The sequence below is a fragment of the Bos mutus genome, chromosome 6 (assembly GCF_027580195.1).
Source record: "Bos mutus isolate GX-2022 chromosome 6, NWIPB_WYAK_1.1, whole genome shotgun sequence".
NCBI classification, from domain to species: domain Eukaryota; kingdom Metazoa; phylum Chordata; class Mammalia; order Artiodactyla; family Bovidae; genus Bos; species Bos mutus.
The window spans coordinates 114,033,889-114,049,738 of NC_091622.1; the positions used below are offsets into that span (position 1 = coordinate 114,033,889).

The following is a 15,850-nucleotide window of genomic DNA, read 5'->3' on the forward strand; positions in this document are numbered from 1 at the left end:
CTGGGACTGTGGTACGAACAGTAGAGAGAGGGGGTGTGTCGGCAGCCACAGCTGGAGGTCACGGGCAGAGGGGACGGTGCGGGACAGGCCTACCCGCCACTCCCCGGGCCCTGGGGATGCAGCGTTTCAGCTCATCTGTTCCTCCTGCAGGAGGGAAATAAATGCACACGTGTGGACACATCCCCACAGATATGCGTACACATACGCATGCATACTCACATAAGTACACACAGACACACCCCCACACACACACCTACACACATGTATGTGTCCACATGTACACGCTCATGTGAATACACGTGCACTCACACATGTACCTACACACCACACTGTGCACATATTCACATGTATGTACACACACATAAGCATGTGTTCACGCGTGTCTTTCCTGCTTGCCTGCTGATACATGTTATAAGCATTTTCTCACCAACGTTAGGTTTAAACTAATGGGTTTCTCTTCCTTTGCTGTTGTTGTCCAGTCGCCAAGTCGTGTCTGACTCTGTGACCCCACGGACTGCAGCACGCCAGGCTTCCCTGTCCTTCACTATCACCCTGAGTTTGCACAAACCCACGTCCATTGAGTCGGTGATGCCATCCAACCATCTCATCTTCTGTCGTCCCCTTCTCCTCCTGCCCTCAATCTTTCCAGCATCAGTGTCTTTTCCAATGAGTCGGCTCTTCACATTAAGTGGCCAAAGTATTGGAGTTTCAGCTTCATCATCAGTCCTTCCAATGAATAGTCAGGGTTGATTTCCTTTAGGATTGACTAGTTTGATCTCCTTGCTGTCCAAAGGACTCTCAAGAGTTTTCGCCAGCACCACAATTCAAAAGCATTAATTCTTTGGCGCTCAGCCTTCTTTACGGTCCAGCTCTCACATCCGTACATGACCACTGGGAAAACCATCGCTTTGCCTAGATCGATCTTTGTCGGCAAACTAATGTCTCTGCTTTTTAATATGCTGTCTAGGTTGCCATTGCTTTTCTTTCAAGGAGCGAGCATCTTTTAATTTCATGGCTGCAGTCACCATCTGCAGTGATTTTGGAGCCCAAGAAAATAAAGTCTGTCACTGTTTCCACTTTTTCCTATTCTATTTGCCACGAAGTATTTGGACTGGAGGCTATGATCTTCGTTTTTTGAATGTTGAGTTCTAAGCCAGCTTTTTCAATCTCCTCTTTCACCCTCATCAAGAGGCTCTTTAGTTCCTCTTCACTTTCTGCCATTAGAGTGGTACTATCTGCATACTGAGGTTGCTGATATTTCCGCCATCTTGATTCCAGCTTGTGAGTCCCCCAGACCAGCGTTTCGCGTGACGCACTCCGCATACAAGTCAAATGAGAACTGAGGCCTCGGCGGATCAGCCCTCAGCCAGCCTGGCCCACGGTTTCTTCCCTGCTTAGGGAGCTGAGTGGGGAGCCTCGTTTGCTGTGGTGGGGTCCTCTCCACCGGACGCTGCACAGTTGGCAGCACTTCACACTCCCCTGTCTTTACGCAGCGCTTTCTCTCACTTGGTCTCCATGGGCAGTCAGACTCAGCCCGTTTCCAGGAGGTGGGAACTGGGGCGCAGGGGAGCACCGGTGGCAGGGTGAGGGGGTGCAAGCCCAGCTCTGCCGCCCAGCCCTGGGCGAGCCTGCGGCAGCGGTGGGGCGCACCCCCTACTCCCAGAGAGTGGGCAGCAGGAGGAGGCCGCCTCTTAGCAGGGGTGGAGCCTGCAGGGGCAGGGGGTGCATCCTGGAAGACACGGCTTCTTGGCTGACACCCCCCGCCCCGGGCCGGACTGTGTCCCCGCTCAGCGCTGGTGTCAGGGGTGTTACCGTCCTACAGCTGCCCCCCGACTTGGCCCCAACCCAGAGGGCGCTGGTCCCAGGGTCATGCCGGCCTTCTCTCTGACTTTTCAGACACGTCAGAAGAAGCTGAGACGCAGCAGCAGCAGGAGGAACAAGGTACGTCCTTCCCACATGGCCTGGGAGCCCTTGGGGCATGGGGCTGGGCCTCGGGGTGGCGCGGGCCACGGACCTCACTCCTCTATGGGGAAGGGCTGGTGACATGCAGTCTGGCCTTGGGGGGAGGTTGGGTGAAGCGGAGGTGAGGCTCCCCCCCGCACTGTGCCCACCGCCCTGCACTGCCCCCAGTGTAGGTAGGGTGACCTCTCCACTGCCCGGCCCATAGCCTGGCCTCCTGCACTGTCCCCAGCAAAGAAGCACATCCCCGCCATTGCCCGAAAGTGAAAAAGTCATTCAGTCACGTCCGGCTCTTTGCGATCCCATGGACTGTATAGTCCATGGGATTCTCCAGGCCAGATTACTGGAGTGGGGAACCTTTCCCTTCTCCAGGGGATCTTCTGAACCCAGGGATCGAACCCAGGCCTCCCGCACTGCAGGCGGATTCTGAGCCATAAGGGGTGAGCTTAGGCCTGACTCTGGGTTTCTTTCTTTCTCTCTTTTTCTGGCTGCACCAGGTTTTAGGTGCAGCTTGCAAACTCTTAGTTGGGGCTTGTGGGAGCTCGTTCCCTGACCAGGGAGCAAACCCAGGCCCCCTGTGTTTGGAATGCCGAGACTTAGCCACTGGACCACCAGGAAGTCCCTGGGTTTCTTTCATTTAACCCAGAGCAGCTGACTTTCCCCGTGAGCTGCTTGGAGGAGTGCAGGGGGTGGAGAGGGCGCTACCGTGGAGCCTTAAGTTGGAAAAGTCCCTGGAGGACGTGCTCTTTCCCACGCCTGCAGCTCCGCCACAGCAGACGGTCTGCTTCAGGGACAGCCTGGGGACGCACAAGCCGAGGACCCTTTGAGATTTCCTGGGAATGGGATCCATCCACGCACAAACACGGAAGGGGCCCTTGGAGGGGGGCTGGAAGCAGCCCCTGGGTCCCAGGGCTATCCCGGGGCCCTCCCCGCTCCCCAGATTTCTGCAGGCTGCCTTGGGGAGGACTTCAGCTGTCAGGGGCAGGGTAACAGGGATAATGCAGGAAGACCCCCACGGGCAGACCACACCCCTCCAACAGACGCGGGCGTTTCTTAGCCAATCAAGTACACGGTCGAGTTGTACATTTGCTGCTCAACCGTATTTGTTTGTTTGTTTTTTCTAATTCCTAGCCTTTACCAACTAATAGCTTTGAACACACTTTACAGCTGAACTTGAAACAGAAGAGTCTTTACCTCCTGCTTCTTTCCTTCTAAATTCCCCTTCAAAGCCCATGTTTTCCCAACAGGAAACGTAGCTTGTTTGCTCCTCAAGGCTGGACATGCCTCCAGGTGCTGAGTCCATCCAAGGCCAACAGGCCCTCGGCGGGCAGGGCAGGCGTGGGCAGCTCCTGTCCCCAGACTCTTCAGCCCTTGTTTTAACCTTTTAGTAACCTGATTCCCAAACCAGCCCAGACGAGCAGGACCCCGGGGTTCCCATCAGAGGGGCCCCGTGCTAGGGCCGCGCAGGTGGACGCTGACTCCACTGTCAGTTCTGAGGGCACTTTGGAGCTCACGCTGGTCAGTAGCTCTGGTTGGCTACAGCTTGATGTCTTGGGTTCCGGCACGTGGCCGAGAGGAGAGGACTACGGTGAGGCATGTTAGTTGGTAGAAGCTTGGCTAACCTCCTCCATGTCCTCCCGGAAAGTCACCCCTAGAGCCCTGCAGTGTGCCCAGCAGCCCACGTCAACCTCAGATGCCCAGGGAAGCCTCATGGGGGAGGCAACGGGGACGCTGCAGCCAGGAGAGAGACGCCCCCGCCTGCCCGGACTCAGACCCCACTCTCACCCACCCGGGCATTTTGGTCATTTGCAGAAATGTCCCCACCTTGCCTGAACCCAGAGCCACAGGAGATCCTGCAGACTGTGAAGAATGTTCTAGAACAATGCAAGTCCTGCCGGGGCTGCCCCGAGGAACCAGGGTCCCCCGGTATCCACAGGGCGTCCAGTGGTGCAAGCCTGCCAGACACCGAGGAGCCCTCCTTCTGCCTGGGCACAGGAGATGACGGGGCCGACCCAGAGGCCCTGGGCTCGCAGCTGCTGTTCCTGGACTCACCGGGATTCCAGGCTGGTTTCCAGGGCCTGTACGACCTCTCCCCGCCCACGCTGAGCGGCGTGTTCGGCGGCTTCACCGACGAGGAGGAGCTGGTCAGGCGGCTGGCTGAGGCCCGTGGGGTGGCCAAAAAAGCTGGGCTGCCCATGGCCCTGGCCAGGCTCTGCTTCCTGCTGGGACGGCTGTGCGTGCGGCAGCTGAAGCTGTCCCAGGCCCGCGTGTACTTCGAGGAAGCCCTGGGGGTGCTCGGGGGCCGCTTCGGGGACCTGGTCCTGGTGGCGGCTGTGTACACCAGCCTGGCCTCAGTCTACCTGCGGCAGAAGAACAAGGAGAAGTGCGCCCAGGTGGTGCCCAAGGCCTTGGCCCTGCTCCTGGGGACGCCCGGCCACGTCGGCAGCTCCGAGGCTGATTCCAGCCTCCTGACCCTGGCCCTGCGGAGGGCCATCAGCAGCCGCAGCCCGCAGGCCGAGGCCCGGGCCTGCTTCTTGCTGGCCAAGCACCACGCCCGCCTCAAGCAGCCGGAGGAGGCCATGCCCTTCCTGGAGAGGCTGCTGCTGCTGCTCCCGAGGCAGCGGGGACCCCGGGCACCTCCTGGCCCATGGACTGCTACCTGCTGCTGGCAAGCATCTACAGCCAAAGGTGCCTGCCGCACCTGGCGCTGAGCTGCATCAGGGTGGCCTCGCTGCGGGCACAGGGCTCGCCGGGCAGCGCGCTCCGGAGCGCGGCCCTGGTCCTGCAGAACAGCCCGCGGCTCCCCCTCCTGCCCGCCCAGCTTGCTCACTACCTCCGGCGGGCACTGGCCACCCTGGCCTCTGGGTCCGGGCAGGCCCTACATGGCACTGTCTACGCCAGCCTGGCCCAGCTGTACAGCCAGCACGGGTGGCAGGGCAGGGCCATCGCCTTCATGGCTCAGGCCGTGGAGACAGACGCCCGGCTGGGCGGCTGCACTGTCGTGGACCGCCTGGTGGCCCTGGCCTGGCTGCATGTCCTTCACAGGCAGAGCCCGGCAGCCCTGGGCATCCTGGAGTCCCTCCTGGAGGCCGCGGTGGCCACCCCAGACCAAGAGGGTCTGATCACCAACATGATGGCCATTGCACTGAAAAGAACTGGCAGGACCCGGCGAGCGGCCGAGAGCTACTACTGTGCCCTGAGGGTGGCCCGGCGCCTGAGCCGCCCGCAGAACGAGGCGGTGGTCCTGGCCAACTTCGGGGCCCTGTGTCTGCAGGCCGGCGCCGGCGGGCTGGCCCAGCACTACCTCCTGGAGGCCGTGAAGCTCTTCTCGCGGCTGCCCAGCAGGGAGGGCAGCCCGGACTTCACCCGGGTGCTGCTGCGGCTGGGGGACCTGTGCACCCGCAGGGCGCTCGCCCGGCAGGCCAAGTGCTACTACGAGTGGGCCTTCCTGGTTGCTGTGGAGATGGACCATTGGGAGAGTGAGTGTTGGGCAGGGGGCTGCCTGGGGAGCAAGGGCTCTTTGCACTTCTGTTCAGAGCGTCCTGGGGGGTGCAAATCGGAGGCAAGCAGTCGCTTCTCCACCGAGAATGCCAAGTGTTGGGAACCAGCGGGTGCCTTGAGGTGCCCCATGCTGGGTCAGATGTCACCATGGCAACCAGCTCATGCCAGGTTGCCTGGGACCATCCTGCTTTCTGCACTGAAAGTCCCGAGGCCGGGAATCCTGGCAGTCTCGGGCAGACAGGCAGTGGGTGACCCTGGACACAGCCCAGGCCAGGCAGGGGGGCAGCCAAGCCAAAGCGGCCATGTGGGCTTCGCATACCGGGTGCTCTGCTGGCGCTGTATCCTTAGCATCTCCCAACAGCCGGGCACACCAGGCACCTCCCCAGGCCCAGAGCGTGCGGGGAAGCTGCTGCGAGTGGCAGGCGATGGGCGGGGCTCCACCAGCAAACAGGCCCAGGTGGTCCTCACTGGGGGCTGGCGGCCAAGCCACAGGACACAGATGCTCAGGTCACGAGAGCCCCAGAAGCAGGCACTCAGCTTGATGGTGGGGCGGCTCCAGGCCCTAGCTGGTAGGGGGCCGGCTGTTTAGTCTGGGACCCAAGGGAAGAGAAGAATTTAGCCAAGTACGGGAGGGGGCCTGGCAGGAGGCGCAGCAGCCTGTGCAAAGGCCCTGGGGTGAGCGACTGGGCCCTGCGGGGTGGTGCCAAGTTCGGAGTGGCTCAGGTGATGAAGGTGAGAGCCTCAGGTGGGAAGCTAGGCAGGGGCCCCAGACCTCAGGCTGTGGTTTGGCATTTTCCTGAGAGCACTGGGGTGCTACTGAGGGATGTGGTTTCTGCTCAGTGAGGCTGGAAGGGGGATCCCCTGGACCTCCAGGAGGGGCCAGGAGCTGGGTCCCCCGACCTGCCCTGCAGCCTTGGGCGGGTGCGGGCCATGGTCACCAAGGGCACGTGGCCCCCCGCTGGCCTCTCAGAAAACTTCTGTGACCCCCACGCCCCCAGCCCAGGCACTAGGGGATTCAGACTTGGGAGTGCAAAGCTGGGGGACCCAGGAGGTCCTCCGGGGGTCAGGGGGTCTGCCCCTCCGCCATATGGAGCAGGGAGGGGACTGAGGGCAGTGCTGACCCCGGGTCACCCAGTCCTTGCGCTGGTTCCGTTTTCAGTGCGTTTCACTGGTTTGTGTCTTTCTCAGTTTGTCCTTTCATCGAGGTCGGCTCATTTGTTGGTGTACGGTCGCTCACAGCTTCCCCTTTTTTCCGCGAGATCCGTGGTGATGTCCCATGTACCCCTCCCGATTCTAGTCCTCTCCGGCTCCCTCCTTCCTTTGCTTGGTCAGTCTGGCTAAAAGTTTGTCACTTTTGTTAACCTTTTCAAAGAACTGTCATTGGTTTCACTGTTGTCTGTGTTTCCATTCTCTACTTTACTGTTTTATCGTCTCCTCTTGAACTTTGATTTTTCCTTTCGTTTGCTTGCCTTGGATCGAGTTAACTTTTTCTAGTTTCTTAAGGGTGAACTTTAGGTTTTTTATTTGAAATTTTTATTCGTTTTTGGTTGTTTATCTTCTAAAATACTTAGCTATTTGATTGAGCCGGTCTTGGTTGCAGCATACAAAATCTTAGTTGGAGCGTGCAGGCTTTAGATCCCTGACCAAGGATTGAACCCAGGTCCCCTGCATTGGGAGTGCAGAAGCTTAACCACTGGGCCACCAAGGAAGTCCCCAGTTTCCCTCTTTGACCCACTGGTGATTTGGTGGTGATGCTAAGTCGTGTCTGACTCTTGCGACCAACCCCACGGACTGTAGCCTGCCAGGCTCCTCTGTCCATGGGATTCTCCAGGCAAGAATACTGGAGTGGGTTGCCATTTCCTTCTCCAGGGGATCTTCCGACCCAGGAATCAAACCCGGGTCTCTGCGTTGCAGGCAGATTCTTTACCGACTGAGCAACAAGGGAAGCCCAGTGATTTAGGAATGTGCTATTCATTTCTACAGATACGTGAATATTCCAAACTCCTTTGTGTTACTGATTTCTTACTTCATTCATTGCTCCTGGAAGATATGCCTCGTATGCTTTTGACCCTTTTATGCTTACTGAAGATGGTTCTGAGAGGCAGCCTCTAGTCTGTCCTGGAGAATGTCCCATGGGCACGTGGAGGATGTTGTGTTCTGCTGTCGTTGGGGGTGTGCTCTGCGCTCTGTTAGGTCTGGTTGGTTTGTGGTGTCATCAGGTCTTCTCTTGGCTTGTTCACCGCCGGGTCATTTTCAGTAGTGTAAGTTCCCAGTTGTTTCCATTCCTCTGGCTTTAGAACAGGCGAGTAAGGCTGTGGGCTTGGAGCCCGGCTTCACGAAGGAGCATCGACTGTGGAATGCAGGAGCCGGATTTGAATCCCATCTCCACTGCATGTCTTTTGCTCCAGCTTTGGACTCAGCTTACTTGTCTGCCTTGTCGAGGCTGCAAAGAGTCGGACACGACTGAGCAGCTGAGCATGCTCGCATGCAGCCCCTGTCTGTCTGGGAGGAGCTTTGTGAAGCAGAAACATGTCCCGGTCCATCAGGGGAGCCCAGTCGGGACCACCCAGCCTGGGAGTTCTCCAGTGACCAGCACTGTCCCTCGAGCACCTGTGACGTGCCCTGCCTGGCCCCGTCACGGCTGCTGGCCGGCTGTGTGACCTCGAGCCGGACACCCAGCCTGTCCCCACATGGAGCGACCCCAGCTCACAGAGGCGGGCACGCTGCAGGGGCCGCAGCCCCTCGAAGGCCGCTGCAGAGCCTGACAGGGCCTCTCCCTCCGTCTCCCGCCAGGCCAGCTGCTCGCCGTCCAGCGGCTCTGCCACTTCTACAGCGCGGTCGTGCCCAACGAGGCCCGCTGCGTCGTCTACCACGAGTTCCAGCTCTCGCTGGCCCGCAGAGTGAACGACAAGGTGCTGGAGGGGCAGCTCCTGGAGACCATTAGCCAGCTCTACCTGTCCCTGGGCACCGAGCGGTGAGGGCCGGCCCCGGGCGGGAGGGTGTGGACGCCGTCCCAGGACAGCCCTCTGTTCTTGTGGCGGCGGGCGCCGAGCCAGCAAGCTCTGTCTTGTCCCCAAGGGCGGGGGTGAAGCATGTGTTTCTGAGTCATCCTCCCTGCCATGGAAGCTTCTGGAAGCTGGCCCCAGCCTGCCCTGAGTGTTCTCCCGCTGGCCCAGCGTTAGGCCACGTAGTCTGGTCTCGTTTGTCCCCTCACGTGTGAGGACAGGGACCGTGTGTGCCTGGAGGGTCCTAGTCCACAGGAGACAGTGACTGCCCCGCTTGCTTCCCCGGAGCAGGGTTTTGGGGTCACCTGTGAAGCCCACCCAGAGCGTCCTGACCGGGGGTGGGGAACAGATGGCTGGACCACACAGCTCACAGGCTGGTGGAGTCCCATAACACCCCATCCAGCGTGGGGGCTCCTTGAGAGCAGAGAAGGGGCTGGATTCCCTGGGACTCAGGAGGGACGCCTCTTACCCTGGGGCTTCAGTTTCACAGCAGGACCAGTGGGCCCACAACCTTGACCAAGGCTCCTCCAAGTGGGGTCCCGGGGTCAGCAGGTCCCCCTCACCTGGGTGCTGGTTGGAGATGTGCGTTGCTAGGCTTCCCAGGGGGCTCAGCGGTAAAGAACCCGCTTGCCAATGCAGGAGATGCAAGAGACGCAGGTTCGATCCCTGGGTCAGGAAGATCCCCTGGAGAAGGGCATGGCAACCCACTCCAATATTCTTGCCTGGAGAATTCCGTGGACAGAGGAGCCTGGCGGGCTACAGTCCGCAGGTTTACAAAAAGCGGGACACGACTGAGCACACACGCGTGGCAGGCCTCAGCCTGGACCTCCTGAGCCAGCAGCTCCGAGAGCTAGGCCCTGCCATCTGTGTCTGACCAGCCCCCTGGGTGGTTCTGATGCTCCATCCGTGTCAGAACCCCTGGCCTGGATGGGCTCTACATTTCTGCCCAGGGGCCATGATCCCTGCTGTGTCTGGAGGTGACGTGGGCCTGGGTGTGTGGAGGTGGGGCAGAGACGAATCGCTCACTCCTTAAGGCCGCACGGCCACCTGCTTCCCTCCCGAAGACCTCCTCACCTTTGCTGGACGAGGGCCGTGTGTTGCCCTGGTCTCCAGTCAGCCTGGACATGCAGGCTCTGGCCCCCTGATGCCCCAGGTCCAGGGTGGCCAGACGGGCCCCCGGGAAGAGCCCGGTCCCCTCCACGCAGGGGGGCGGCCGGCCCGGGAGGCCGGCTCTGAGCACCCACCTCTATCTAACCCCAGAGCCTACAGGTCCGCCCTGGAGTACACCAAGCGCAGCCTGGGGGTTTTCATCGACCTGCTGAAGAAGGACAAGGAGGCGCACGCCTGGCTGCAGGCGGGGAAGATCTACTACGTGCTACGGCAGAGCGAGCTGGTGGACCTGTACATCCAGGCGGCGCAGAACGCCGCCCTGTACACGGGGGACCCCGGCCTGGGGCTGCAGCTCTTCGAGGAGGCCGGAGACATCTTCTTCAACGGGACGTGGGATCGCGAGAAAGCGGTGTCATTCTACCGGGTGAGCGCCGCCGCGCCCCGTGGGTCCAGGCGAGTGGGCTTCAGGGGCGACCCTCCTGGGGGGCAGGACCTCCCCACCTCGTACACAGGCTTAGCTTCCGGGTGGTTTGGTCAGGGACCGTCCCAACCCCCAGCCCCAGCCTGGGCGGGACAGAGCCACACAACCCTGTGAGGCAGGGCCTGCCCGCATTCTACAGAGCAGGAAAGCAGCTCAGAGAGGCGCAGGGGCAGGTCCAAGGGCACACAGCGCAGCAGATGCAGGGCCGCCGGACCCGGGCTCACGTCTGCACGTGCCTCCTGGGGAGGGAGGCGTCTCCGCCTCTGTCTGGCCAGCTCGCATGAGGCTGGGCCCCAGGGTACAGATCAAAGCAGCCTCTTTGGTGCCCAGGGCATGTTGGACCCTCTGGCCAGGCCCCCTGCACCCAGGAGGAGCAAGGCTGGTCTAAGGGCGTGCAGTGTAGCCTGACGGGCAAGGCTCACACCCCTTGCTCACGCCCCAGGGCCCCGGGTCTGGCACACTGCTGCGGGCTGATGGTGTGGGGTGGAGGCGAGGGTTTCCCGGGTGGCGTTAGTGGTACCGCACCCGCCTCCCAGTGCCAGTGCAGGAGACGTAGGAGACGCAGGTTCACTCCCTGGGCCAGGATGATCCCCTGGAGGAGGGCACGGCAACCCACTCCAGTATTCTCGCCTGGAGAATCCCATGGACAGAGGAGCCTGGCGGGCTACAGTCCAGGGAGTCACAAAAGAGTCAGACATGCCTGAAGCAACCTAGCACGCGAGGCTCCAGGGGGTTCATGGGGGCAGAACTGGGGGCCCTCAGGACGGCACGGGCCTGGCTGCCTGTTGTGGGAGGAGGAGGCCTGACCTGCCTCTGTCCCCTCAGGACCGGGCACTGCCCCTGGCGGTGTCCACGGGGAGCCGGGAGGCCGAGCTGCGGCTGTGCAACAAGCTGTCTGCGCTGCTGGCTGAGACAGAGACGCCCCAGGAGGGCCTGGAGTTCGCCCACACGGCCCTGGCACTCAGCCTCACCCTGGGTGAGCCCCACACCCCGCCCCGAGGGCCCCCCACCCCTGAGGTCTGGGCAGGGCCTGAGTTCCCCGGGCCCGCAGGCTCCTCTCCCCCGCCCCGGGCCAGGCTGCTGAGAACCTGTCCCGCCCCGCCTGAGCATCGTCAGCTCTGTGCCCCCGCCCTGCCCCTACCTTGCTGGCCATGGGGCTGGCCGGGGCGCCCTGCACCACGGACATTCAGGGACCCGCCAGGCAGGGCCGCCCGGTGCCTTTCTGCCCACTGTGCCCTCCAGGCCTCCCCTCCTCGCTGGCCCCGGGCCCCACTGCTCTCTGCCGGCCAAAACCCGTCCTCCTCTCCGGGGGCCTGTCCCTCCATGCCCGGCTCTTCTAGGCCATCTGTCTTCCCCGAGGCAAGGAGCCCGACAGGGCCGAGCACACAGTAGGTGGGCCCCTGGGGGGCCTTCACCTGCAGAGCTCACCCTGGAAGGGGGAGGATTTTGCAGGCAGCGTCATCTGGTGACTTCCCACCAAGGATGGGGTGGAGGGCGGCTGAGGATACAGCAGGGAGGCCCAAGGTCGTGTCTGCCGGGCACAAACTGCAGGGCTTCTGCGTTCTCCCGGTCAGAACAGTAAGCAAAGCTCCCTGTCCAGGGGACTCTGTGCAGGCCTGGGCTGGGGGGTGTCCTGCTCCACGACTTTGCCACATCCCCGAGGTGCCAGGAGAGCGGGCATCAAGAGGTGCCCCTTAAAGACGGGAAAAGGAGAGCATGGCAGCCCACTCCAGTCTCCTTGCCTGGAGGATCCTGTGGACAGAGGAGCCTGGTGGGCTGCAGTCCCTGGGGCCGCAGAGTCGGACCCAACTGAAGCAACTTAGCACGAATGGGACGTCGGTCTGGGGGTGGGAGGGGACTGGCCGGGGCTGTGAGACGGCATCCGCCCCCTCGGCATCCCCAGGGGACCAGCTGAGCCAGCGGGTGGCCTGCCACCGGCTGGCCGCCCTGCACCAGCGGCTGGGCCACGGCGAGCTGGCTGAGCACTTCTACCTCAAGGCGCTGTCGCTCTGCACCTCGCCGCTGGAGTTCGACGAGGAGACCCTGTACTACGTGAAGGTGTACCTGACGCTTGGCAACATCATCTTCTACGACCTCAAGGTTGAGAGGGGTGCGGGCAGGGCTGGGTGCGGGGCGTGGGGGCCGTCGCCCGGCTCTTGGTGCGAGGGAGGCATCGCGGTCCTTTTCCTCGAGTCCTGGGGGTCTCCCCAGAGCTCTGGGCCCCGCTGTGAGCTGCTGGCGAGGCCAGTGGACACCGTCCTTGCTTCCAGGCGGGTCAGGCCTTGCCCTCAAGAGCTCAGGGTCGGTGGGGGAAGCTGCCACTGGGTAAAGGGCAAAATGAGTGTAGTTGGGTGGCAGGCGGCTTCTGGATGGGGTGACTGCAAGGCTGGGTCTTGCCTGTCCACCAGGAGTGAGCCACAAAAAATGTAGGAGGTGGATAAAGACCTTCCTAGGGTGGGGGAAAGTGAAAGTGAGAACATGAAATAACAGTCCTTTCCAGTTCTTTGGGATCCCCTGAACTACTCCAGGCCAGAATACTGGAGTGGGTGCCTTTCCCTTCACCAGGGGATCTTCCCAATCCAGGGATCAAACCCGGGTCTCCGCGTGGCAGGCGGCTTCTTCACCAGCTGAGCCACAGGGGGAAATGGCACCATTATTCCCAGAGACCATGTTGCAAGGTGGGCTTCCCGGGTGGCGCTAGAGGGAAAGAACCACCTGCCAGTGCAGGAGACAATAGGAGATTCGGGTTCGATCCCTGGGTCGGGAAGATCTCCTGGAGGAGGGCATGGCAACCCACTCCGGTATTCTTGCCTGGAGGATCCTCACGGACAGAGCTGCCTGGCGGGCTCGCAGCCCACGGGGTTGCAACTAACACTTTCATTTTCAGGGTGCAAGGCACAGCCCACACCCTGACACCTCCTCCAGGAAGGCTGCCAGTCTGTGGAAAGGAAAGGAGGCTTCCTTTCCTCCTTCCTGGAATCCTCATATCACCTGGATTGGGGGAGAGGGCGTGTCCTCTTTATCATCTCACTGCACAGAGAGGGAAACCGGGGCTGGGGTGGGGCGTGACTTGCCCCAGGATTTACAGCAGGAACACCCAGCACCCTGGCTGAGCCCCTGCCCTGTCGGAGCTGCAGTGGTGGGAGCTGGGGCCACTTTTCCATTCGTCTGTGAATCCTGCGGTGGATGAGACAAGGGCCCGGGGATGTCTCCTTATTGCCCCTTCCCCCTCCCCATACAGGCAGACATCACCCCTACTCTGGGTCTAGCCCTGCCTCTGCACGGCATCCCTGATCTGTGTGGGTTGAGAAGTGAGGGTGCCCCAGCCCGGGGCTGAGTTCTCCCCGTCCCCCTCCCCAACTAGCGGCAGCTAGGAGCTGGAGCGGCCCTGGAAGACCCCCTACTGCCCACGGGTAACCCCCAGCCCCCTGACTAGGCGGGCCTGACTGCACTGGCGCCACCTGCTGGCCATAAGTCATCCCTACAGCCACTGCTATGTCCAGTGCTGGGGGATTCCGTGGGCAGTGGTGACCCCTGCAGCTGAGCCCTCCCCCCGAGACCCAGGCCCCGAGCTGCTCAGGATTTGTGTGGTTCACTCTTCAACTGCTTTGCTGAAGCAGGAGCTGGTGCCCCCACAGGGCAGGGAGGGGACTAGGCTAGGCATGGGCAGCTGATTAGGGCAGAATGAGGGGCAGTGGGCGGGGCTTCAGTGATGGGGACCCTGCGGCCCTGTGCAGAAAGGGGGGCCTGGGGGCTCTGCCCTGGAGGTGGGGGCTGCTGGGGCATCTTCACCGACCGACTCTCTAGCCCGTGCGTGTTGTGTCATAGCAGAAGGAGCAAGACTTGGACGAGGAAAGACGTGGGTGTGAATCCTGGACCTGCCACCCACTAGCTTCTACACACATGTGCACACATGCACAGGAATACACACGCCGCCCCCTCCACCACCCACTCTGGCCAGCTCCTTCCATTTAGTTGGGATGCCGCCTCCTCCAGGAAGCCCTCCGCTCCCACCCCAGGCTGAGTGAGGTGCTTCCCAGGCTCCCACAAGCTGCCAAGCTTCCCTGTGCTTCAGGCCAGTCGCACCTGGTGGGTGCTGTTGCCCAGAGTCAGCTGTGTTTGGCTCCCTGCCCTCTCCCCCGAGCGTGCGCACGCACACACACACACACACACACAGGGTCCCCCCGCCTGGCCAGGGGACAGTGACTGCTCCACACGCCTGCTTCCGTTGTCCTCTGGGTCCTTGCTCTGTGCGAGGGGCAGTGACGAACCAAGGCTGGCGACTTTGTCCTCTGTCCTGGGGAGCCCCTGTGAGCAGGAGGGGACGGGCAGGCTTGGGCTTAGTGCCGGCCCTCGGGGGACCTCCAGGGGAGACGTGGAGACTGGGGTGGGAGGCAGAGTTGGCAGGGGTGAGGGGACGTGGGACACCCCAGCCTGGGCACGGTGCGTCCAGGGCAAAGATGCGTCTGAACTGGGAGCCCATGTCCTGCGGGGCGGGGGGGGTGGGTCACGCCCCCTCAGGGTGGCGGGATATTCTGAGAGGTGACGCCTGTGAGCCGCTTTGCACCGGGCCTGGTGCAAAAGGCCGGGCATGTTGGCATTAGCGTGGATCTGGGCTGCAGGGGTCAAGCCAGGCCACCGTGGGCCACATGGCCCTGCAGGGACCTCTCAGACCCCAGCCTCCCAGACCTCAGCTCAGCCCAAGGGGAAGCCACGGATTGTCTCCACAGGCCCCGGGGGTGAGCAGGAAAGAGGCTTCCAGGAGGAGGGGACCAGGTCCTACAAGGTCCGAGGCCCGGCTCCAGGGTCAAGGCGGGGAGCAGGGACCAGGGCTCCCAGGGCCACCGGGACAGCAGTCCAGGCCCCCGTAGATGGCCAGTTGGTTTCAGGCAGCCCTGGGCGGAACAGGGGGCTCCTCCCTGGGAGAAACACGCAGGGCCCGTCCAGAGGCGCCAAAGCTGGCCCGTCTGGGGCGAGCAAGTGTCCTGCCCGCCTGGAGCGCTGTTGCAGGCCAGCCCTGGAGCTGCCCTGGCCTGGGGGCCTAGCCCAGGGAGAAGCTCCCCCGAGGTCCCCTTCCCTGGTGCGGTGCTGTCCCCTCGGTTGACTCGCCATCTGCCTCCAGGACCCGCTGGACGCGGCCGGGTACTACCAGCTGGCGCTGGCGGCGGCCATGGGCCTGGGCAGCAAGCGGGCCCAGATGAAGCTGTGCGCGCGCCTGGCCTCCATCTACCACCACTCCCTGCTCGACCGCGAGACGTCCCTGTTCTTCTACCAGAAGGCGCGGACCTTCGCCACGGAGCTCAGCGTCCGCCGGGGCCGCCTGGCCCCCGGGCCCCCGTCCTGAGCCCAGTGCTTGCAGGCACGGCCCCCGGCTGGCCCAGGGTCTCAGGGGCTGGCTTCCTGGGAAAGGGACGCATGCAGTCAAGGGGAAAGCAGCAATAAATGTGTTTTTGTAGAGAGCCCTCTGGAGTCCCCAGGCTCCCCCGTCCCGGGACTGCCTCCTGGGGAGTGTGCGGGGATCAGGCCCCGTCCCCGGGGGGCCGTTCCGCTGCTGCACCCCATCCTCGGGTGTGGGCGGGTAGGACTGGGGGTCCAGTCGTCCCAGGCCAGGTCCCCCCAGCCGGTCAGCTGCGGGTCGTGGGGTTCCCTGGGCACCTTCTCCCTCCCCTATACCCTCACCGAGTGTCCAGCGCTGGGGCCTCTCTGCTTGGAATGCTCGAAGCACACTTCGAGGTCAGGACTGTTTGTCTCCTGATGAACGGCTGAAGAAACGGAGGCACAGAGAGGTTAGGTG

The 15,850-nt window shown here is 62.3% G+C and overlaps 1 protein-coding gene across 1 annotated transcript in view; it reads left to right on the forward strand.

The window, feature by feature from the left end:
• The window catches only part of SH3TC1 (SH3 domain and tetratricopeptide repeats 1), a 39,754-nt gene extending 24,239 nt beyond the window's left edge, over positions 1–15,515 (forward strand). Inside the window, 8 exon segments of the mRNA XM_070372768.1 lie at positions 1,897–1,941; positions 3,772–4,568; positions 4,571–5,438; positions 8,254–8,434; positions 9,726–9,999; positions 10,882–11,032; positions 11,960–12,156; positions 15,179–15,515. Of these exon segments, the coding sequence (XP_070228869.1) occupies positions 1,897–1,941; positions 3,772–4,568; positions 4,571–5,438; positions 8,254–8,434; positions 9,726–9,999; positions 10,882–11,032; positions 11,960–12,156; positions 15,179–15,400 (2,735 nt within the window). The 3' untranslated portion in view covers positions 15,401–15,515.
• The last annotated feature ends 335 nt before the right edge of the window (positions 15,516–15,850 follow it).